General features: G+C 40.4%; 1 protein-coding gene across 2 annotated transcripts; it reads right to left on the bottom strand.

Moving 5' to 3' along the window:
* Positions 1–5450: 5450 nt before the first annotated feature.
* On the bottom strand, positions 5451–24937 carry FGFR4 (fibroblast growth factor receptor 4). Of its 2 annotated transcripts, none has more exons than XM_073620482.1 (18): positions 24557–24937; positions 20385–20542; positions 18313–18564; positions 17696–17788; positions 17038–17204; positions 16790–16913; positions 14972–15162; positions 14704–14842; positions 12903–13096; positions 11413–11558; positions 11206–11327; positions 10981–11091; positions 10670–10860; positions 8920–9042; positions 8717–8787; positions 6914–7051; positions 6624–6729; positions 5451–6462 (listed from the first exon to the last, which is right to left on the bottom strand). In XM_073620482.1, the coding sequence occupies exons 2-18, from the start codon at positions 20479–20481 to the stop codon at positions 6301–6303; spliced, it is 2427 nt and encodes an 808-aa protein (XP_073476583.1). In that variant the 5' UTR covers positions 20482–20542; positions 24557–24937; the 3' UTR covers positions 5451–6300. The 2 variants fall into 2 exon arrangements, with proteins under 2 accessions (XP_073476583.1, XP_073476582.1); XM_073620481.1 differs by lacking the exon at positions 24557–24937 and adding an exon at positions 21566–21772.
* Between the last annotated feature and the right edge of the window lie 331 nt (positions 24938–25268).

Here is a 25268-nt window from a genome sequence, read left to right as displayed (position 1 = left end):
CCACAGACTAATAGAGAGCTCCCTGCTGAAAATAAAAAGGTCAAAAGGTGGAACATTTGCATCAGTGTGGTGGTATTGTAATTCAATAAAAACTAGTTTTGAGAGAAAAAAAAAAAAAAAACTCTGACTTTACATAGATCAAATCTAGATTAGTGCTAAGGACAATTCAGACGTTAGGGTCATAATCCTCCCATAGTTTTCTGTAATTAAGGAAAGTACAGTCTTAATGGTTGTTCTGTAATTAAGCAAACAGTAATGAATTAGGGTTTAGGTCGTAGAAATAAGACAATTGTCTACTTTTTGGTCTTATTGGGCTATAACCATTATGACAATTTTATTGCTACCGTCTGCCCAAGATTTAGCTTTGAACAGTTTCAGATCGTATTCATTCAATGAGGTTTCAAAAAGTGACCGATGGGCACATTTTGACTGCACACCCATACACAATTTTACATCTATGGCTAGCCTCAGCCTATCCAAGCACTTTATGCAACATACAAGGCAGGTCCATCTTCCTGAGGAATGCATTTTAACCACTTCAATACCAGGTACTTATACACCTTCCTGCCCAGGCCAATTTTCAGCTTTCAGCGCTGTTGCAATTTGGATGACAATTGCGCGGTCATGCTATGCTGTACCCAAACTAATTTTTTATCATCGTGTTCCCACAAATAGAGCTTTCTTTTGGTGGCATTTGATCACCTCTGCGATTTTTATTTTTTGCACAACAAATAAAAAACAACTGAAAATTTTGAAAAAAATAAAGTTTTTCTTCGTTTCTGTTAAAAAATGTGTAAATAAGTACGTTTTCTCCTTCAATGACGGGCACTGATATGGCTGCACTGACAGGCACTGATAAAGTGGCACCGATGGGCACCGATGAGGTGGCATCGATAGACGGCACTGATGGGCACTGATAGGTGGCACTGGTATGCGGAACTGATGAGCACTCATAGACGGCACTGACGGGCACTCATAAGCAGCACTGATGGGTGCTTATGGGTGGCACTGATGGGTGGGCACTGATGGGTGGCACTGATGACACTGATGGGTGGCATTGCTGGGCATCACTTCATCAGTCTGATCTGCTGCATAATGTTGCCAGTCAGTGCCCATTTGTGGGCACTGATTGGCATATTTTTGTATATGTGGATGGCAATGGGGTACATACCTTGCCTTCCACATGTTGGGGCCTTCCCTGGTGGTCCAATGTGGGCATCCAAGGGGGGGCTGCGCTGATAAACAATCAGCACAGACCCCCCCTGTCAGGAGAGCCGCCGATCGGCTTTCCTCTACTAGCGTCTGTCAGACGCGAGTGAGGAAAAGCCGATCAACGGCTCTTCCTGTTTACATCGTGATTGGACACGGCTGATCACATGGTAAAGGGCCTCCATCAGAGACTCTTTACCGAGATCGGTGTATCGTTGTGTCAGACTGACACACCGCACCACCGATCCCCGCGATGCGAGCGGCGGCTGTTATCCTGCAGGACATCATATGACGCCCAGTCAGGATAACTGAACCACCGCCCGGCCGTCATTCTGCTATAGGCCGGGCAGGAAGTGGTTAAAAGACGATCAACAATCAGTGAATGTCACATTCACTGTTGGGTTTTTTTTTTTTTTTTTTTATGCCTATGCAAGCAATATTTGAAAACCTGCAAATCTCTTGAGCTTCTTCCTTTCCCTGCACCCATGTTAGCAGCAGCGGTACCTGGTGTTCACACTAAAAACAGGAAAGTATTGTACAGTAAAACCTTGGTTTGAGAGTGTTTTGCGAGACCAGCAACATTTTTTGATAAATTTTGACTTGATATAACAGTCTCTCTTCTCTTTTATACTCTGTAGCTCCTTCTGGATTTTGCTTCTAATCCTCTTGTGGAGGCTTCCATTTGTAAATGGACATGTTACGGTTACACAACCTGGTCACATTGCTATAATCTTTTTATATGGACTACAAACGGAAGGATCTATGAATAAATGGTTGTGGAAGGAATCATTTGAGTTTGTTATTTCTTATGGGGAAATTTGCTTTGATATACAAGTGCTTTGGATTACAAACATGTTTCTGGAACAAATTATGCTTTATATATTATGTTATGAATTATAACAAATTACTCAAGGTTTTACTGTAATTGTCTGGTCCCATATCCTCATCTATGTGTAATTGTCAGATCAGACAGAAACATCTCTAATCTAGGATATAGAGATTATATATAATTACATATATATACACACACACACTAATACAATGTCAACTGTACAATATTTCAATGCTTCCTAGGGCAGAACTAACAGAAGTGCAGAGGGAATTCGGGAAGGTACAGAAAAAAAAAAAAAAAATCATCATTTTTCCATCTTTCCCATCTCCTTTCGCTCTCTCATTTTTTTGTTTGAGCCACTTAAAGGTTTGTAATGCCCCGTACACACGGTCGGACATTGATCGGACATTCCGACAACATAATCCATGGATTTTTTCAGACGGATGTTGGCTCAAATTTGTCTTGCATACACAGGGTCACACAAAGTTGTCGGAAAATCCAATCGTTCTGAACGCGGTGACGTAAAACACATACGTCGGGACTATAAATGGGGCAGTAGCCAATAGCTTTCGTCTCTTAATTTATTCTGAGCATGCGTGGCACTTTGTGCGTCGGATTTGTGTACACACGATCTGAATTTCCGACAACGGATTTTGTTGTTGGAAAATTTTATAGCCTGCTCTCAAACTTTGCGTGTCGGAAATTCCGATGGAAAATGTGTGATGGAGCCTACACACGGTCGGAATTTCGACAACAAGGTCCTATCACACATTTTCCGTCGGAAAATCCGACCGTGTGTACGGGGCATTAGACTTACTGGGAAAAAAAAAATGCTAATTTAATTTCCCTATAGGTGCCCGTGGACAGAAAAATTAATATCACTGCTTGCTCTGGCTAATTATGGCCGCTTTGGGAAATGATGACACATGTGTGGGCACGCTGCAGCCTTTTGCACATGCCCCATGGTGCTGGGTGAAGGAATCAATCAAGCCAAGTTAGAACCTCCCAGGCAGTCCCCATTGTTCTCCTGAGATAAAGCTGATCCCTAGATAGTCTGCACAGTGAATGAAAATGCATGCTCCTATCATTCTAAAGAACGTTCATATTGATCCCAAAGTAATATACAAACAGATGCCATTCATTTTTACTGACTTTTGAAATTACATTAGCATGTTAAAGATTCGATTGAGATTTTTATTTTTTAACAGTAAAATATTATTAGATTTAAATGATATGAATGATTTTAAACATTCTGGACTGTAATCCAAAAGCAAATACATGGTAAGGAAAGTAATTAGGTTTTTGTTAATTGAGCCTTTTTTCACCAAAAGCCAATTTATTATTGCGGACTCACACTGTAAGGGAAATCTTTATAGGACTGGGCTTAAAAATAGGCTTTGGCCGAGTAGCTGAAATCCTTGTGAGAGCAGACATTGCACACAAAGATCTCAAAATCTGTCCCAAATTGGAGGCAAAGCTCAGCTGTGTTTTAGTTAAATATTCACAGTATTGTTGTTTGGTAAATCTGTAATCCCCCCGCAGTGTAATTGCATGTGTGCTTGAGAGGGGGAGCAGGTGTGTGTGTATATGGAAGACTCCTTTCATTAGGATGCATGGGAGGGGCAGCATTAGATAATGTGTAGCAAGTCACCCCAGGCTACTGAGCCTGTCCTGCTGGACACAGAACAATATACTTGCTGGAGAAAACAGTTGCTTCAGGACACTGGCTGCTCTGCCAGGTAGTTTCACGGGGTTAGAATTGTAAATGGCTAAAAGGGGCCTGCAGCAAGCAACTAGCCCCCCCATCTACACATGGCTGACAATACATCAATCACCAAGCCTGGCTTTTTGAAAACAGGTCTTCAGCGTTCCATCTCCTTCTGTTGACCTCTAAGCCAAAACATTCTGATCAATCTTAACCCAACTCTTTACTCTTTTTCTTTTTTACTATGCATATTGAAGCAGACATTTACTACCCCCACCTCCAAGAGAAAAAAAAAAAAAAAAAAATTGGGAGCAGGCAGGATTTACACTACCGCGTGGGGGAGGATTTACTAAAACTGGTGCAGCTGTGCATAGTAACCAATCATCTACTAGGTTTACTGTCAAAGCTTAATTAAACAAGGTGGTTCTTGATAAACTGGTTTAAAACCCCTCTCTGGGTGGCCATGCCACCACCCTCTTGCCTGGTATCCATCAAAATAAATAAAATAAAATAGAAATCACTGCACAGCACAGATGGAGGTATCTGTGTGTGGTCAGCTTTATGTCATCACAGCCTACCCAATCAAGATGGCCACAGATGCCGAACATGGAAGAAAACTGGGCAAAGATCGCTGGGAAGCAGCAAAGATGTAGCATTTCAACAAACAGGCCATTGGAAATAGAAGTTGTTAAAAAGATGCCCTTACAAACAAAAATAACTCTGCACAGGCAGGTTCTATTTAAAAAAGCAACAGCAGCCAATCAGAATGACATCTTCAGTAAACTGAAATCTGATTGTTTATTCATACATGAAAACATTGCAACCAATGTTTTAATGCCGTTTGTACATCATTGCTTTTTTGCATGGCATTGCTGAATAAGCCCAAACTCTATGGATACTGTAAGTGAATTTGCCACAGGCTGACTATATAGGGTTTGATTTAGGGGCACGGTTGTTGCCATAGCAAACAGACTCTCTTCCACTCTCAAATCTGAATTTGGGAATGAAGCAATGAATTTGACTGGTAGCTGTGGATAAAAATGCCAATGCCCATTATGAAGGTTCGCAAACTAGTAACCTTTTGAAAGTCGCCTACCTAGCTACAATGGAAAGTGCTTACATTCATGTTGGAAGTGCAAAAAACGTTAAAGTGTCACTTTTCTTAATTTTGGATACAGTATGGGAGGGAAGGGTTAGAATCTGCCAGTGGGTTTTTTTTTTTCCCCATTGGGGACATTTCCCTTCACTTCCTGTCCCACAGCCAAAACAGGAAGTGAAAGGAAATCCCTCCAAAGTGAGGGAATCCTGGGATGTCACCTGAACTAGTGTCCCCATTGGAAGGTTTCCCTTCCATTACCGTTCTTGTGTCCCCCCAAAATTTGAGATTTTTTTTCTTGTGATATTAGGACAAATAGAGAGGGCTAATCTCCCTAACGAGGGTAGACAGCAATGGAAGCAAAATCGCTTTCCACACCATCCAAAACTAAAAAGCGAGGTTGGTTCTGCATTTAGTGACACTTTATGGATTTTTATTTGGTATGGTCTGTTTTCATGTTTGAGCCCCAAGCATGCATTTTTCATACTTGCCAATTAGTAAACTTGTAAATCTAACGTTGTCACAAGCAGTGAACACGCTACACCCATCCTTTTGTGCATCCATACAGCCTTCCATGGAATGTAAAAATAAAAAGTACTCAAATAAAATTCCAATAAGAACATTTTTTTTTATATAATTTAGATCTTTATATTAAAAGTAACTTTTTAACAATATATAAAATAAAATTGACACAAAAATGTGAAACTTTTGGTAAATTGCAAAAGAGCATATTCTGTTTTAAATATATCTATAATGTATAAAAGCATTTATGAAATCAACAGATTGTAGGGATTTTGAGTCCAAAAAGTATCATATATTAAAAAAAAAAAAAAAAATGATGATAAATTATATGGCTGCTAAGAGAGACTGTGTAAAACATTTTGAAAGACGTCTTCTCCTTTATATAACATTTAGAATGACCTACAATATGCGTCGGAGCAAACAGGACATAAATAGTTCTATTAGAAAATATTTACAGGCTTTATATAATAACAGAATTTTAGGCACTTTAAGGCCACTTGTAAGACCAGATTGCAGCTTGGCTTTACAAATGCAAAAAGTCTAAGAAGTAGGTAAACTCCGTTCCTCTTCGTACAGGGATTCCAGCATCACAGTGCTACCCTGTCTGATTTTTAGATTTCTTGGAACCGACCTGGGAAGTCCATCCCTGCTAGCTATAGTCCTTCACATCCACAACATGGGAATATAGAAAATATCCCTGACATGGCTTGACAGAACCAGTCAGGGGCTCACAGTGCTTTATATCCTGCAGACTGGTAGCTTGACTCCAGCACCATTTTCTTTTTTTTTTCCTCCCAAGCAGAAAAGAAAAGCAGCACAGTGTTTTCACCAGTCTATAGAACTAGACATTGGCAGTGTCTCTTAATAAATTAAGTTGCTGATACAGGGGGAGATGCTGTTTTGTGAAGTCCATACTCCCCCTTTGCAGTCCTTTTTTCAGGTCCCCATGTGACTATGAACATTGTGATAACTGAAGAGACAGGACGGTTCTGCTACAGGGTCATTTGTAAAGACAGAGTCATCAGAGGAGGAACATGTGCTTGCGGTATCTTCACAGGAAGGTGAATACTGTTCAAATGGCATAGATAGGTCCAGATACTGAAAAGTTAAAAAAAGAAAAAAAAAAAAAAAAAAAAAGGGTCATTAGTGGATGATCTAGCCAGATCCTAGATACAGAGAAAAACACACACACACACACACACACACACACACACACACACACACACACTAGGAACAATGATAATAAACAAAATGGTTACCTCCTCTGATACAGCAGTAAGGATCCTGTCTAGGTGTTCCACCAATTGTTTGAATGTCGGTCTCTGGGACGGTACAGCGTGCCAGCATTCCCTCATCAGCATGTACCTATAATAAATTGCATTGTTTTATTATGATGTAATTCGGTCTACCGCCATCATTCATTCACCCTACTCTCCACACCCACATCAGATGGTATTGTATGGGTCGTGCTTAAAGCTGCACAATTAATCGTATATAAATTAATATACAATATTAATAGCCATTTTTCCAACACTGGGCAAATACTTACAGTTCATGAGTACAATTTGATGGCTTGTCCATTCGGTGTCCTTCTCGAAGCAATTTAAATAATTCTTCCACTGGAATGCCAGGATAGGGAGATCCGCCGAGGGTAAATATCTCCCAGGTCAATACACCAAAGGACCAACTGCGGAAAGAAAATATATTATTACACTTATAATGCCACAACAATATATATAAAGCCTTATAGTGGCACACTTTTAAAAGTAGAACTTGGTAAAATGCTAAAGCAAGAATAATAATAATAATAATAATATTATTATTATTATTAATATTGCTGGGACACAGATATAGAAAAGAAAGGCAACCTGCTTTATAACCTTGCTAGAGTTTTCTTGCAGTGCAAGCCACATGTCAAAGTGGCCAGCATCACATGACCTTCAAGTATATTGTCAGCGCAGAAGTGAACTTGGAGCAACTTTTTCTCCAGTATAGGTTATCGTTTTTATGCCTTATACTTTTTTTTTTTACCATCATAAAGCGGAGTGTCACCCAAAAGTGGAACTTCTGCTTATCAGATGCCCCCCCCCCACCCCATCCCACCCCTCCTCCGGTGCCACATTTGGCACCTTTCGGGGGGGGAGTTGGTACGTCGAAAGCGGAGACAGGGTACCTGTCAAAAACAGGGGGGTACATCAGAAGTCCGGCCCCCTCCTCCTCCTTCCCCAGCTGCTGGGCCAGTAAGAGAGTGCAGTGCCGCGCTTCGTGCATGCGCAGTAGGGACCCGGCGGGCTCCCTTACCGGCAATGGCAGCAGCAGCACCCGACAGCCGATGGAAGCATCAGCTGGATTCCAGGAAAAGCAAGTGTGCTAATATGAAAAGTCAGCAGCTACAAGACTATTAAAAACACAGGAGGGAGAGAGATATGTATGTATTATATACACAGATACACGCAAGTAAAAAACGTATGTAAATCAGAAGAAAGGCTCATACTAATGTTAATGGTTACTCTCCAGGCACAAATAAATTTGTCACCTTCCCCAGTACCGAGTGATCTTCTTGGCTGTGTAGTGGGGCCGTTTTTTTTTTTTTTTTTTTTTTTTTTACAATGGCTATGCAAGATTACAAATTTGGTCAATTTAACAGTAAACATAATACCAAACTGTGCATTTCAACCCCCAACTGCAGTGGGGGTAACAGACAATCTATGTTACAAGAAAGCTTGAGAAAATGTACAAGTGAGAGCAGGCAGAAAAAAAAAAAAAAAAAAAAAATTTAGGTAGGGAGCAAGCAAGAGAGGGATTGTTTAACAAATCAATATTTTAGAATTGTAAACGATTATATATAAAAAAAAAAAAAAAAGTAAACAAAATGTATCATGTACAGTAAATTGTATTAATGGAAAGGATCCACATCACCGGTTTATACTTTTAAATGTGACTGGAGTGTAGCTGAAAATATCAGTTACCCAAAGAGGCATTCCAACAGCCAAAAATATCTCCGGTGTTCAGAATATCTCATATTAAGAGATCAAGGAGTAAAGAACAGCCTTGTTGCCATAATCCTGGATCAACCTTTAATCCCTATATTTGTAGTAAATAGTTTCATGAACCTAAGTGTTCTGTGATGTCACAAAGTTCAAATTATGCTGTAGTGTCAATTATGGGCATGATCTGAATACAGGCAGTGTAGCAAAGGTACCTGTCCTGAAACCTTTTCTGCTTATTTTAGCAGAAAGACCAGGCACTGGAAGGGGGATTCCCATTAAAGTATTGGATTGCTTTGACCAACTGATGTATATTGGTATCATCTTTAAAATAGTCCTTCCTTTAGTAAAAACATAATACTTACATGTCACTTTGGTGTGTATACACCCTGTCGAACAATGCTTCTGGTGCCATCCACTTCACAGGCAGCCGACCCTGTTGGGGGAAAAAAAAAAAAAAAAAAGGAAAGAAAAAAAATAAGATTTGTTTACCGTGCAGAATTGACAGCCTCCTACAAAAGTAGACCAAGGAAATAGTTTTTCCTCCATGGCAGCTTTAATAACTCACATTGCTGGTTTTCTTGTAGTAGTCAATGTCATGCACCCCTCGAGCAAGGCCAAAGTCAGCGATCTTCACAACGTTATCTTCAGCTACAAGGACATTTCTGGCTGCCAAATCCCTGTGTATCCACTGTAGAACAAAGTCAAGAGTCGTAAAATACTATCAGTACAATCATTTATTGCACTTATTGGGTATTTTCCATGATAGACTATTTCAGGAAACCTAGGGTGAATATTGATAGTTTTAAGTGGTGTAGAAAAAAAAAAAAAATTAAATATATATATTATATACACACACACACACACACACACACACAATACTTCTTCAAAAAGAGTAGGCAGCATAGCTAACCAAACATAATAATTATCAAAAAAAAAAAAAAAACAAAAAAAAAAAAAAAAAAAAAAACATACACGCACCCAAAATACGACAAGGCTGCTGCCTACAGCTCCGAAAGTACATATGCAAAACCTGTTATGAGAGTCATCCAATGCAGACTTCCTTCTGAAAATGCTAGTTGCCTGGTTGTTAAAGTGATTGTAAAGTCTCGTTTTTTTTTTTTCCCCCCTTTAAAAAATAACAAACATGTTATACTTACCTGCTCTGTGCAGTAGTTTTGCATAGAGCAGCCTTAATCCTCTTCTCGAGTCCCTTTTCTGTGATCCTGGCCCCTCCCTCCTGTCGAGTGCCCCCACAGCAAGCAGGTTGCTATGGGGGCACCCGAGCCAAGTCACAGCTCCCTGTGTCCATTCAGACTCGGAGCCTCAACCCGGCCTCTCCACTTCTCGGCTAGCTGAACTTGATTGACACCAGCAGCAGCCAATGGCGCCGCTGCTGTGTCTCAGCCAATCAGGAGAGAGAATCTCGAATGCCTGAGACACCTGTGGACATCACTGGACAGAGAGGGACAATAGAATGCATTAAGATAAAAAAACTTTCTGCCTTTACAACTCCTTTAAGTCCTGAAGACAGAAGAATAGCGTATGTCACCAAGCAAGGAGCAGGAAGTAACTCATGGTGAAATCAGAGCTCCTGAGGTGTAGAATCGACCCACGCCAGTGACCCCAATGCAGATAATCAGCATGACAGCCAGGCAAAAGGCACATTCAGAAGAAAATTTGCAATGCTGGTTTCCTCTGGTTTCTTCCCACACTCCAAAGACATGCTGGTAGGCCAATTGTCTCCGGTCTAAATTGGCCAAGTATATATGAATGTGTTTGGGACCTCAGATTCTAAGCTCCTTGAGAGGCAGGGACTGATGTGAATGTATAAGGCTTGGTTCACATATATAAGAATCGGACGTGTTTTGAACTGCATTCGATTTCCATAACATGTGAACCAGACCGGCTTTCAGTGGAGGTGGTTCAAATTAAAAAATGGTCCTGTACATTTTTCAGTCCAGTTCAGGTGCGATTTTAGTGTCGAATTCACACCTGAACCGCTGAATGGAAACCGCACCAAACTCTGCACAGAAACTAGCCCTGCATATATGCGAACCCAGCCTAATATATACGTAAAGCACTGCGTAAGTTGACAGCCCTATACAAGTACCTGCAATAAATAAATGACAGGCATTATATTTTGCTCATGATGGGTTTCTTTAAAACTGAGTGTTATTTATTATCTGGTTAAGTTGGCTGTGTTTAGATCTAAAACTATCCCATAAGAAGGCAGTTGCTAGGAGGGGGTTATAAACATTCCCAAGGATGCATGGATGTAACAGTTCACAAACATAAGCATTTAGCCTCCTTCTTACCTTTCTGGACTCCAGGTATTCCATACCACGAGCGACCTGGTAGGCACAGGACACAAGATCCTTGAAAGACAGCAGTTCTTCAGGCACCTTGGTAATGTCAAAACCATCTTCTGGCGTTGGAGGGCGACGAGCACGGAGGAATTCTCGCAAGTTTCCCTTTGAAGCGTATTCCACAACGACGAAGAGGGGACCTGTATAAAAGAGCAGTTATTTTAAGGTTTTCTTTAAAATACCTGCATGGCCTAAAGCACCCAATCACTACAGGTCCCCAGATACCCAAAGTCAAGGTTTCAGTTTTATTCACAGCTTACCCTCTTGAGTGCAGACGCCCAGCAGGTTGATTATGTTCTTGTGTTTTCCAATCAATTTCATCAGTTCCATTTCTGATACGAGATCAGACAAGTCTTTGTCGCTGCCATTATCTAAAGAAAGTAGGGGAATACATACTTGTTTAGGATGTCAATTTTGCTTCATTTGTCTTCTAGTTACTTTTTCAGAGCAGCCAGTTAATTAGAAGTACGGTTTCTTGATCTCACCTTTAAGCATCTTTACTGCAACTGTTACAGGCTTTTCAGGGTGGTCCTTATCAATGCCATAAGCATCAGCTCTTACAACTTGACCAAAGCAGCCTTCGCCTAGAGGTTTCCCCAATACAAGCCTGATGGGGTAAAAGCCAGTATTTAAAAATAAGATTGTGGTAAACACACATATTTTACAAAGGGTCTACACATGACAGTTCTAACCTGTCCCTGGGGAATTCCCACTTGGCATCCAAAGGTAACTCAACTTCCATGACACCAGGAAGCATGGGAGCACAACTAGAAGAAAGCCGGGTGATACGAATCAAAGGGGCACTGGACTTTCCAGAGGAACTAGACTCTAAGGAAAACTAAAAAAAAGGAAAAAAAAAAAAAAAAATGGATCTTATTAGTAATGTACTTTGCATAAATCTATACAATACTATCATATTTTTTTTTTTTTTAAACACAATGTACAAGTAGGTAGAGGTAGAGTTTAGGAAATATTTCCTGGGATAGATTTGAAAACAATATTGGAAATACATACAGGACACAGTAAGGTAGACAAATGATTCCAATGGTTGAGGCCTTCACTTACAGACCTTCCAGGTAACAATAAGATTATCTAAGGCAGTGGTTCTCAACCCTGTCCTCAAGTACCCCCAACAGGCCATGTTTTGGGAATTTCTCTTGGATAAAATATCAGTCCAAAATACCAAGCTATTGACTCTGATTTAAAGCACCCGTGCAAGATAAAGGAAAACCTGCAAACATGGCCTGTCGGGGGTACTTGAGGACAGGCTTGAGAACCACTAATCTAAGGTACAGCAACACCTCTGTGTGCGTTTTACATAAATTACCATTTATCCCCATCGAAGGTGCGTGTTCATAACTGCAGCAATGCCACAAGAAAGTTGTTTTTTTTTTTTTAACACACCAAAAGACATTAGACTTAATGCACTTAAATGTCTTAAGGGATATTTTCACCAATAGACAAATAAATACAATTACAAGATCATGTATTACATAGCTGTTACTTTGTTATAAAACTGTAGTGGAAATGTGTAAGTTCTGTATACAATTGTATTCTATTTTGTATGTTCTGCACACTGCCCTCACTGTGCACATGGCACTAATAATGTTTTCAGTACAGTTCGAGTCCTGATTAGAATTAGCCTGCCTATGTAACGCCCCTTGTTACCATAAACGTACAATTGTAATATTAATGTGATACCTACGTAATCATGTGTATAAAAACCTTCAATTGCGTCATAATAAAGCAGAACAGTTATTTGGAAAGATGCTGAGCGTATCTTTTGTGTCTGTTCCCTACTGCAGTAGTTATTAATTTGGAACCACTAATCAATGAGGATAGGAGTTGCCTATCATCAAAATGTCCAACTCAAAACTGATTTGGAGGACAATTTGGTGCTATGAATATACCAGAGGACAAATTAAAAAAATGCACAAAAACAGCTGGTAAAAATACATAAATAATAATAAAAAGGAGAAAAAAAAAAAACACCCCCACACACATTTATATGCCTTTAGCACAGCATATTTCTTATGTTGTGTATGTATATTCATTTGTTTTTGTTTAACATTTTGATTGAAAATGTCAACATAACCTAAAATAACCCATTAGCCATATGCGGTTTCTGAATAGCCCAGCAAATACAATTTAAATCAGACAATTGTTATAAACCATTACTTACCTGTCGTATAAGAGGGAACCTTGCAAGTTTGTGAACAGGTGGTGGCTGAAGGGTCTGCTTGCTGTGTGTCGTTTGCATACGGCATAGAATTACAATGACAACTGCCATGGCCACGGCCAGAAATCCTGAAGTGTAGATAATTATATCCACATATCTGGACTCTGCTGGCTCTGCCTCCTCTATAAAGTCTTCATCTGGTGAGGAAAGGAAGTAGAGACAGAGGGTCAGTGCTACATCTGTGACCTTGACCTTCTTTATGGACCTTGCATCCCCTCTCACCCCAACCAATCTGTTATCCCAAATCCATCCACACGATAGTAAAAACTTTAACAGATGTGACTTCTGCTTCTTACAAAAGCATGTATATCAGCGACAGTGTTAAATTAAAAATATTCACCACTGAAGTCATACATTCCCTGCATATGCCCTAAATCTCTATCATACTTAATACACATTTTTTGTTTAGAATTTGTATCTTGCTGTAAAGAGCCTCTAACAAACAATTCATACCTTAAAAGAGAACCAGTCAATATGGGACATATGCATGATCTGAATATTCAGTTTTAAAGCAATACAATTTCAGATATTGATAAAAACAAAAGACATGTGCGTTCTCATTTAACTTCACTCATTCTGTATGAAGCAGTCTCTTATACCTAAGAGTCAGAGGGGTCCCTAAACCATGACAAAATGCCTACATTTATGGTCTTTCAAATTATGTGAGTTGGAAGCAGTGTTAATTTCAATTTAGTTTTAGTCATAATCTTTTGACTAAAAAACGCCATTTAGTTTTAGTCGTAACTTAGTCATCTCAATTGTTTTATTTGACTAAAATCTCCAGTACTCTTTAGTTGATTAAAATCTAATGGGTTTTAGTTTAATTGTAATGAATGATTTATAGGGGTTGTAAACCTTCGTATTTTTTCACCTTAATGCATCCTATGCATTAAGGTGAAACACCTGGCAGTGACTGGCCCCCCAGTTTTACTTACCTGAGCCCCGGAACTTGACCCGCCGGGGACACGCTGTCTCACTGCCCGGGGTTCTCGGCTCTTGATTGGATAGATTGATAGCAGCACAGCCATTGGCTCCTGTCAATCAAATCCAATGACGCGGGCGCCGGGCCCGAGTCATACATTCGGGGGCTATGGATGCAGAATGCTGGACTCAGGAGCGTGCCCGCAAAGTAACCCCCTTGGGGAAGCACTTCTCCTAGGGGGTTATCTGATGTGGGGAGGAGCCACGAGAGCCGCCGGGGGACCCACAGAAGAGCAAGTTCGGGGCCACACTGTGCAAAATGAGCTGCACAGTGGAGGCAAGTATGATACGTTTATTTTATTTTTTTTAAGTAACAAACAACCCTTACAATCACTTTAAGCAGTTCTTTAGAATTTCCAAACGTATTACTCCTGGAGTAAAAATCGAATGTTATTATTTATGGTATTAAGGTTTGAACATGCACTACAGACACAGAGTACAGACACAGAGTTAGCCATTGTGATATAGAACTAGTGTTCATTTTGACGTCAGATTTAGGGTTAGTCATAGCCTTTTGACTAAAATGCCATTTTAGTCGTATTTAAGTTGACTAAAATAGTGTTCATTTTGTCAGCGAAATTAACACTGGTTGGAAGTGAGAGATGGAATAATAAAGTAGTATGAGAGTTAGTATATTTTAAAGGATTTATATATTGCATTTATTGCATCTCCCCTCTGATAGTCAATCCCCTTTCCCCATCCCTAACACGCACACACAATCTAAAGGTTTGTAATGTATTGGTTCTTTAGCTATTCCACTTACTAGGTAACACAGTGAGCCAGGCTGATTGATAAGAGATACCAATGGAATTTCCAGCAAGGCATGTATATTCCCCAGCATCCTCCATTGAGACGTTTCGCAGATGGAGAACCTCTATTTCTGATGTGTTAATATCTGCAGTCTGCAAGGGAAAAAAAAAAAAAAAAAAAAAAAGTAAGAACTTACGTTACAAGAAGTACTACAACAATATAAAATAGCCAGCAGCGCTTCTTGATGTGCCATAATACTAAACAGTAGTTATGAAAATTACCTTAAGCACTTGTACATATGGCGCATCATCAGGTCCAAACCGGCTCCCATTCAGTTCGATGTGTTTAAGCCACTGAATGTGTGGCTGTGCATCACTGTACACCTTGCACAAGAACTCCACGTCGCTGCCCACACGTGCAGTGGTATTTGCCGGAAGACCAGCTTGCAGGATTGGTCGGTGAGGAGATCGTTCTTTAGAAACAAAGAAGATATAACAATACTTAAAAAAAAAAAAAAAAGGAAAGAAGACTACATCTGATTTTACCTATGTTGTTTTGCAATCGTTTAGGCTGTTACACATTTTAAAACAACATGAAGCCCAGGTTGACATATGTGCCATGCAGGAACCAGCGCGATTACAGCGCCAGTTCCCGCATCGCATCTCTCCCGCAGGCATTTCACACTGCCCTCTGCGAACCGCTGCAGGTGTCAATACATTGTTAATGACACACCAAGATCGGTTCACAGATCGCAGTGCAAACCATGAACTTGCACATAAATCAGATCGCATGGGAGAGAACACCCATGCGATCCGATTCTAGTATGGGAAAAAAAAAAAAAAAGCCCCTGCACTATTTTTGTGCAAATCCAATGCAAGTTTAGCCATACAACTGTATGGCTGAACTCGCACTGCACAGACATCGCATGTGATCGGCACCTGCGGTGTGGGTGCAAATCACATGTGATGTCTGAGATCGCACATATGTGACCCTAGGCTAAGTGTTGTGAAATGGATATGAAAATTGTACACTTTCTAAAAAGAGCTTGTAATGTAACACGATTCTTGTTCTGAAATGTCCTACAAAATCTAATGTTAGCACTAAGAGCTGCACACTACAGGATGGAATAAAATGACAAACAGCCATAAAAGATGTACTCAGTGGAGACAGCATCTCAATTACCCCAGGAAGATAGTTTGCAGACAGTTGTGGTAGCTAAACAGAGAGAGGGCAAGTCTGGCTACAGGGCACATAATGACCCTCATTATTAGGTTTATGACAGAAATGCTGTCCTATAGACTTTGAAGTTGCAGAGTGTCTGAGTTACAATTTTTTATGCATTACCGCAAAGGTTTCAGGAGAAGAGAAAAAAAAACCCACAACCCCCACACTAAAGTGAACTTTAGGGCAAACAAAACGCAATACATTACCCAATTTTTGGTAAAATATAATAGTCATAAATAGATACCCAACATGGCAACAAACTTCAGTACCCTATACTTTCTATAGTCATCACTTCAAAAGCCCCCTATAGGTCACCAGTTTAGTGTTACGGAAATGATTGTGCTTACTTAGACGTGTGCGGCAATATATAACATGTGTATTGCAATCAACATTTTCAATGGAATTCATGTGCTTGGGTGTAACAATTTTTTTTGCAATTAAAAATATATATTTTTTTAAATTTAACTTAGTTTTTTTACATCATATAGGGGACAAGAGTCCCCTATGTGATGATCCTTTGACAGGTTCTCAAGACCCTGCACGTCTCCTCCGGCCTCCGCTAGATGCATTACAATGCAAATCACACTGCAATACATTCCTTCCCGGCTACGCTAGCCGGGGAAAGTAACAGGGTAACCTGGGGGGTGCGGATGTGTGTACGCTCTCCTCCAACCGTGTCGGTACTGGGTACACAGATGGGCAAACCGAGCCCGGAATACATGGCAGGGGCACTCACTAGGGATTGTGTGTGAAACCCCCCGCTGCCAGATCCTTACAATTTACAGATCTGGCTGTGACAGGGTTAAAAGATTTTAAAAGTATAGATTTTACATACATACACACACTGTGTGGAACCAAAATACATATATGCTCACCAAGCACATCCAGTATATAGGTGTAGCTAATGCTGCCCATCTTGTTCTCCACTACACAGGTGTAGTTGCCACGATCAGAGGGAACCACGCTCTCCATGACAAGACTCCAGTGCTGATGTCGTAGCTATAAGAGAATTCAAAAATTATTAAAACACCACCTAGAAGGCCTACAGCAAACTGACCACTAATAAACAGGTTATTTTGAAATAAAACATCATTAACCAAAGTGTCATGTACTAATGACTTACCTGAATACCTCCTATCCGATGCTCTCCACGAAATTCTCTCCCATTTTTAAGCCATCGTAGGGTTGGAAGTGGGCTGCCACCAGCGGCACAGCGAAACTTCACAGTGTTTCCAGCAGGCAGGGCATATAGCTTCTTTTCCATTTTCCGAGAATGGGTCCAGTATGGAGCTAAAAAGACAAAAGCACAGTTCTTATAGACCCAGTTTTGGCATAATGAATTACTGCAGGTCAATGAGAAGTAAACTAAGTCTTTTTACTGCAGTATTTCAGAATTAAACAAAAGTTTTCACAATACATAGTTTATTGCAATTTCCAGAATATTTGACAAGTCTAGCAAAACATGTAATCTAAAATATCAAGTGCAAGAGAATAGCATTAGTTGCTGTGAAAGAATATTTGGCTAAAGACCATCTTTTGATGGACACTAAAATATGATTATGTTGGAAAGACAGGCTGTGGCAGCTTATCTTCTAACCCCAGGGCATAGGTCAGCAGCATGTATTCATCTATCTGGCCATCACAGACAGTCTGGTCTTTGGTATGTGGAGAACGCTAGGACCAGACTACTCTGTACTGGGATTACAGTTTATGGCCTTGCTGGGTGAGGAACACGAGTTATTATAACCTCTAATTAGTCATCTGAACAAGAGAGCACTCACCTTGGTAGATATACACAGGATCCTCACTTAGATCACCTTGGAAATCTTCCCTACGGCCATCTTCATCATCATCATCTCCAGATGCCATTGAATCTAAAAAGACAAGCTATAGATGTGAGAAGGCCTCACATCCCCAAAAGGCAATGTACTTTTGATTCAAATATTAGCATTCCCCATGCAGGTCATGAGCACAATGCTAGTACAAAATTAGAGCTGCTCCAATATTGATTGTGTAAGTCTAGCTTGTTTGCTGGTAGTAAGCACCACAAAGAAAAATCAAGAGTCACTGCTGATAAGGCAATGATTAATATTTTAATGGTTGAGTGTTTTTGGTATACACAAAACACAGATTTAGAACAAGTAAGGGAAAACCTATTTAAAATGTACAGCAGACTCCCTGCAAGGAGTAGGTCATATTATACATGATGCTACACAATGTTATATTTGTATGTCTGTGGAACACACATGGTTTGCATTAGCTTTTACATTTAAAATGACAAGCATGTTGGTCCATGGAGAACATTAAAAATTGTTACTGTAGAGCAACAATTAGGTTATGTTCAGAGTCCTATAAAGAAGGTAAATACAGCGCTATGGCCTCTCATATAGAAACTCACCAACTACAGATATAGTGAACCTTCGAAGGATTTGACCAGTACCACGGACCACACAAAGATATAGGCCAGAGTCTTCATAGGTTACATCTGTAAGCTCCAAGATGTAGCCCTGTATGTGAATCTTTTCTCCTGCCAGCAAGCGCTCCTGCTCTCTGTACCAGTTAATGTTGCTGCTATAGTTGGTGTCACAAGCGAGTCGCAAAGAGTTTCCAGGGTCAAGCAGGAGATGTTCTTCAGTCCCAGGATGTGACTCTGCAGGAGGGGAGCAGAGTACACACAGGGGGTCAATACTTTAATTCAGCGATACACGGTCCTTATCAGCATGCAAAGAAAACACACTGACAAATGTTTAGCTGACCTATCTTGAACTCTAGAAGAACAGTCTCCTAGTCATGTTATTCATTTAAAACTTTCTGCAAAATTAGATACTCTCTGAATTTTATTACATTCAAAGGCCTAGTTTCTCCAGTCCAAAACACAATACTGTTAGTGATTCAAAATGCCAACATAGTCACTTGAAACCTGTGGTCAGTGTAAAAATGCTTGTATCCAATAACCATGAGAATATTTTTTTGTTAGATTTAGTTAATGAAATTAAAGTGGTTTGGGACAGTTATGCAATTTATCTTGAAGCATTTAAATATTCAGCATCAGACTAATATGCCAGGACAATGGAGAAGATCTGCAATGGTTCCTATGAGTTGCAAAGAGTACCCTTCACCTTGGTAAAGGAAGATGAAAACTTTTATAACCTAAAACCCACAACCAAACCACACATTAGATAACCACTAAACTTAGACAAATGAGATACTGCCACTGTAAAAGGTTAGAAAAACATATGTACTATACATCAAATGAAAGGTGTTAATGGAACACCTCAACCTCCCAGATACATACACACAATTCCGCTTAAGACACCGTGTTTGTTTAACCATTAGATGAACTTTAAAGCTTTTTTTGAGGGGTGAGAAAGACACACTCCAGAAGGGTGAGAATTTTCTCACCTCAACAAAATTGAGAACTTTGTGAACTTGTAGTATGACCTGGCTGTCAACTTTTGACCTTATAGGAGACCCTCCATGGCATGCATCCTTAGCCAGATCACCCACTGCCACTTTTGCCAGGTTACCTGGGCACACAAAAAAATGGGGAAAAAAAAAAAAATGGGGTTGATTTATTAAAACTGGAGTGTGCTAAATCTGGTGCAGCTCTGCATACAAACCTATCAGCTTTCAAGTTTTTGTCAAAGCTTAATTAAACAAGTTGAAGTTAGAAGCCGATTGGCCGCTGTGCACAAATGTACCAGATTTTGCACTCTCCAGTTTTAGTAAATAAATCCCAAAGACTTCTTTGATATTCCATCAGACCCAAAAATTATTTTTAATAGTGGGGTGCATTCATCAGCCTACTGTTACTCATCCCAACAACATAGGGCTTTAATGACAGCAATTTTCCAGTCTGCAGTGCACCAAACCTTTACTTTAGAAATGTATGAACATTTCATTTTATGCCTGTGTATTACACAGTGTGCAGAAAACAAATCACACCACTACCTACCTCAAGGGATCATAGGCATAAACACAGACACACACCCAAATGGCCAAACTAGTTAGAAGCCAAAATAACCTACCAGTAGGTTTTTTTGCATTGTGGGAAAAAAAAAAAAAAAAAAAATACAGGAAAGTGCAATAGGTAAAGTGTTGCCCAAGCTTCTCATTGGCCCTAGTGTGCATCTATACTTTACACAACAGTTCACTAAGGGCCCATTCAGACCTCGGTGACCTGGCGTGTTGACTTGATGCAGCCCATTCAAATGGATGAGTGTGCAACACCCAAAAAAATAAATAAATGTGCAACATTTTTGGCAAAACAGTACATTAGAATTCAAGGTAGTGCATTAGTGTGCGTTTTGGCATGTTGCAGTTGCGTTGTCAAATGAATGGCACTGCAACACGCTAATGCACATCATTTTAACACTTATCGGAAAGCACTGCATCTGAAATCATGTTTCAGCCCTAAAACATATAACTAACACATCAGCTGTATTAAAGACTGGCCATTCCTATAATTACCTTTCTGACTGGTCTGGTCTTCTGAAATTGTTGGTTTGCATGATGTCAACATGACAAGAGCCAGAAAGCAGAGCAGGAGCCTTGCAAAGCTGAGCATGGTGTCTTGGCTTCTTACAGGTTTAGAAAGGCAGGAATGGGCCCACTGAAGTACTGATAAACTGGAGAAGAAAACACATTCTTATGAATATAGATACACACACTAAATCATAAACATATATACACAAATGCCAATACAGTCATCCATAGACCAATTTCACATTTGATAAATGTGGCGATTTGTACAGCAGGGAATGATTTCTAATTTACACCAATTTTGATAACCTCTTGATTGATAAAATGATATCTGAAGCTATGCATTTATAAATAAAAGACCTCAGAAACGTGCGTCATCAAAATGATGTCCAATGAAGAACATTTACACTTTATGTCATGTATTCTGAAAAAAAAAAAAAAAAAAAAAATTCAAGGGGCAACAAACCACAAACAAGACTGTATTACCATACTGTTAAAAGCTGTTCTGATTGGCTGCTATGGGTCAATCAAAACACTACTGTACACACCATGGTATCAAAATGAGTCCTATGGTTTGTATCAATATGACCATGTTCTACACTTTGGGGGTTGATTTACTAAAACTTGAGTTTGCAAAATCTGGTGCAGCTCTGCACAGAAAACCAATCAGCTTCCAGATTTTATTGTCAAAGCTCAATTAAACAAGCTGAAGTTGGAAGCCGATTGGCTACCATGCACAACAGCACCAGATTTTACACACTCTCCTATTTTAGTAAATCCCCTCCATGCATAGGCAAATCTGGTTGCTTAACCAGACTCAAGCAGTCTTTTCTCTAAATTATGGTCATGTCAAATCTGGGTTCTAGGCACGCTTACTAAAAACACATGGACCAATAGACAACAGTGTGTATATTATATATATATATATATATATATATATATATATATATATATATATATATATATATATATATATATATATATATATATATATATACATATATACATACACACACACACACACAAATCTGCCTGTATTTGACACCCATTATTTTAACTTTGTAGTGCATTCCTTTGACATCTACCAAAAAAACAAAACAAAAACATAAATTTTAAAACCAACACATTATCACACCAAGTAAAAAGTTTTGGGACTTCATTGTACTTACGTAAGGTTTGATGTCACTTCTATAAACATAGACCATGCTTTAGTACCATACTAGAACTGGACACCAATACATTGGGTCCAGCTGCTAGCAGATCAGATCTCATTAATCAAAAAAAAAAGGAAGGGATAAAGAAATACACATGGTACTATCTCCACCCATCAGTGCATTCCAAGGGATATCAATGTGTAACTAGCTGCAGGGACCTGGGGCTCCAGCTTAATCTTTGAACACAAATTGACAAAGGCCTTTGTGTGCCAAGGCTACCCTAGTTACAGATTTACAGAATACTTATGGTACCAGAGTGAGAGTTTACACAGATCCTCTCTGCAATCACACAAGATAAACAATGAGTAAATATTAGGGGGGAAAAAAAAAAAAAAAAAAAAAAGAACACAGCACAGAGATCATCATATGCAACCTTCCCCGATACATAACTGAACCATTCCTAAAACAACACAGCATTCAGTTCATAGCACTGGCATGCAAGAGCAGCGCACACAGCCAATCATACAAAGCCCTGGATGTTTAACAGCAGTCCCCGCACTTACAAGCATGCCATTCCTGCTATTACTGCTGACCATTGATTAGCACTACACAGTCACCAAGCCTGGGCAGAAGCATAAAACTTTATATTTAGCACCTCCACAAGGTCAGATTGGAAAATGTTTACTACAGACCACACCAGGGTATTTATAAACAGAGGAAAAAAATGTAAAACCATTAGCCCTTGTTCACACTGCCACAGCTTGAAAGTCACACGACTTTAAATCCAACATCGCTGTGTGACTTCCGTCGCAGCTTGCATACGACTTCTTTAACAGAATGCAATGCAAGTTGTGTTGAAGCCGCACCAAAAGTAGTGCAGGAGCCTTTTTCCAAGTCAAAGCGACCAATTAGAACGGTTCGATTGCCATTAATGGGGCGCAACTTGTCATGCAACTTTGAACTCTCAAGTCGCATGGCAAGTCAACTGGGGTTAATACCACAAAATTACCATAAATCCAGGGTATTTATAAACAGAAAGCACTAATGGAAAACCCAGAAAAAACATTTGCACAACCTTACCATAAAACCAATTCAGTCTCTAAACTCCAGTTTAAATATTTCAAAACATTAACCAGAAGAGCATTAAGCATTAACACTGTCCAAACCATGAGGACCAATGGCTGATCCACTCCTGAACTAGTATAATATCGAAGCATTAGCACTGTTTATACCATGAAGATCAGTGGCTGATCCACTCTAGAACTTGTGTAGTATCTCTCAAACAGGGTTTTGTGGAACCCTTGAGTTCCATCTAGGGGTTCCTTGAGCTGTGGCGGATTGACCACCTATCTAGATCAAGAGTACATTAAGCATTTACGCTGTCCAAAACATGGATACAATTTGCCGATCCACTCTACAACAACTGTAGAACTTAATACAGCCATTCTCAATCAGGATTCTTTGGAACCTTACTTCCACCCAGGGGTTCCTTGAGCTGTGGCTGATTGACCTACAACTTGATAGTGCCCGTCTAGATCCAGGGCAGATTGAGCAATTACACTGTCCAAACCATGAAGAGCAATTGCTGTTCTACTCTAGAGCTTGTGTAGTGCCTTAAGTAGCCATTGCCAACTAAAGTTCTGTAGCACCCTAGGGATCCTTGAGTTGCGGCTGATTGACCTCCAAATTTGATGGTGCCTGTCTAGATGCAGGGAACATTAAGCACTGTCCAAACCAAGACCAATTGCCAATCCACTCTAGAAATAGTGTAGTACCTAAAACAACCAACCATTCTCAACCATGGTTCTGTGGAACCCTACAGTTCCATTCAGGGGTTTCTTGAGCTGTGGCTGATTGACCTCCAAATTTGATGTTGTCTGTCTTGATCCAGGGAACATTAAGCAATTACCCTGCCTAAACCACAGAGACCAAAAAAGCTGCTCCACTCTAGAACTAGAGTAGTATCTAAGACAGCCATTCCCAACCAAAAGTCTGTAGCACCCTAGGGGTCCATGAGCTGTGGCTGATTGACCTCCAATTTGATGGTGCCTAATTTACACCGATTATGATAACCTCTTGATTGATAAAATGATATCTGAAGCTATGCATTTATAAATAAAAGACTTCAGAACTGTGTCTCATCAAAATGATGTCCAACGATGAACATTTACGCTTTGTCATATATTCTGTTGATAAATGTAAGACACGCAATGAGAAAAAAGAAAAAAAAAATCCAAGGCACAACAAACCACAAACAAGACTGCATTACCATACTCTAGAACTAGTGTAGTCCCTAAGACAGCCATTCTCAACCATGGTTCTGTGGAACTCTACAGTTCCATTCAGGGGTTTCTTGAGCTGTGGCTGATAGACCTCCAATTTGATGGTGCCTGTCTTGATCCAGGGAACATTAAGCATTTACACTGTCCAAACCATGAAGCCCAAATACTGATCTACCCTAGAACTAGTGTAGTGCCCAAGGTTGCCATTCTCAACCAGACTGTGGAACCCTAGGGTGTTCCTTGAGTGGAGGCTGATTTACCTTGCATCGGATGGTGCCTGCCTAGTGCCACTTGGCACCATCAGTGACATGACACCAACTTTTTTCTAGGGTGGTTGATCTGCTTACCAATGACCACTGCTGAGTTGGTATAAGCATGGGTTCCGCAGGACCTGAAAACGAGTACAAGGTTTGAGAAAGGCTGATCTATAAAATAAAGGAGATCATCTCCATACAACAGTCCCCTTGGCTTCAGAGTATGTGTCTAGGGGAGACTATGCACGAGAGTGATTTGTTTTTAGGGTAAACATGGACCTCCCCAGGACCTGATGACATCAAAGGAGCAGTGTGCCTATGGGCACCCATTGATCACACCGAGCCGGAGACTGATCTATAGAAGATAGTGAGAAGACTGACGCCGGACAAGTGTGAAGTTTATCTATCTCCGAGCATTAGTAATCATTCCCAGCAATACAAGGGGGATGGGGGGCACAATGTGATCTCACCTGATCGGCCTTATTGGGGTGCTGCTCTCTCCTCCATCTACAACCAGTCCGGGTACATACTTCCCAGGAGGGATAAATCCAATGTGTTATGTCCAAAGAAAAGCAAGCTCCAGACTGCCAAGTCCTCTTCATACAACAAACATCCCGCACATGTCAGCTCAGCAATCCAGGCACAGTATAGGACTTAGTATAATAGTGAGGGGCACACACACGATCCGATGTACGGGGGACTCATCCGATGTACGGGGGACTCATCCGATGTACGGGGGGCTCATCCCTCTCTGCGATCTCCTCTCCGGATCATCACACCCCCTGGCTGTCCACTCTCTCCTTCCCCTATGGCAGCAACAATGGACTATAAGGGTGCAAGGCTACAGGGAATCCCACCACTAACACCGCCCCCAGGCTCCCCTCCCCCTGGGTTCATTCACCAACCCCCCCTCCCCCTTCCCAATTCACCCTTTTCACACTCAAATTAGCTAACTTCTCCCCCAGCTTTGTGCGGGAGGATTAAACTGCTTCCCTCGGCTGCTATCCTGAATGCCAGCATGGCTCCGGGCTCTCTATACAACGGCCTGCAGCTAATGATGACATTCCTGCCTGCCTGCCTGGGCTGGGGGAGCACCCTGTCCTATTGTCAGCATGGCTTCACTTCACCAACACCCTGCTAATATATATACATGTATACACCCTGATAATATATATATATATG

The sequence above is a fragment of the Aquarana catesbeiana genome, linkage group LG03 (genome assembly GCF_042186555.1).
Source record: "Aquarana catesbeiana isolate 2022-GZ linkage group LG03, ASM4218655v1, whole genome shotgun sequence".
Taxonomy (NCBI): domain Eukaryota; kingdom Metazoa; phylum Chordata; class Amphibia; order Anura; family Ranidae; genus Aquarana; species Aquarana catesbeiana.
Note: the sequence above shows the minus strand (reverse complement) of the source record. Positions and strands in the feature narration are given on the sequence as shown.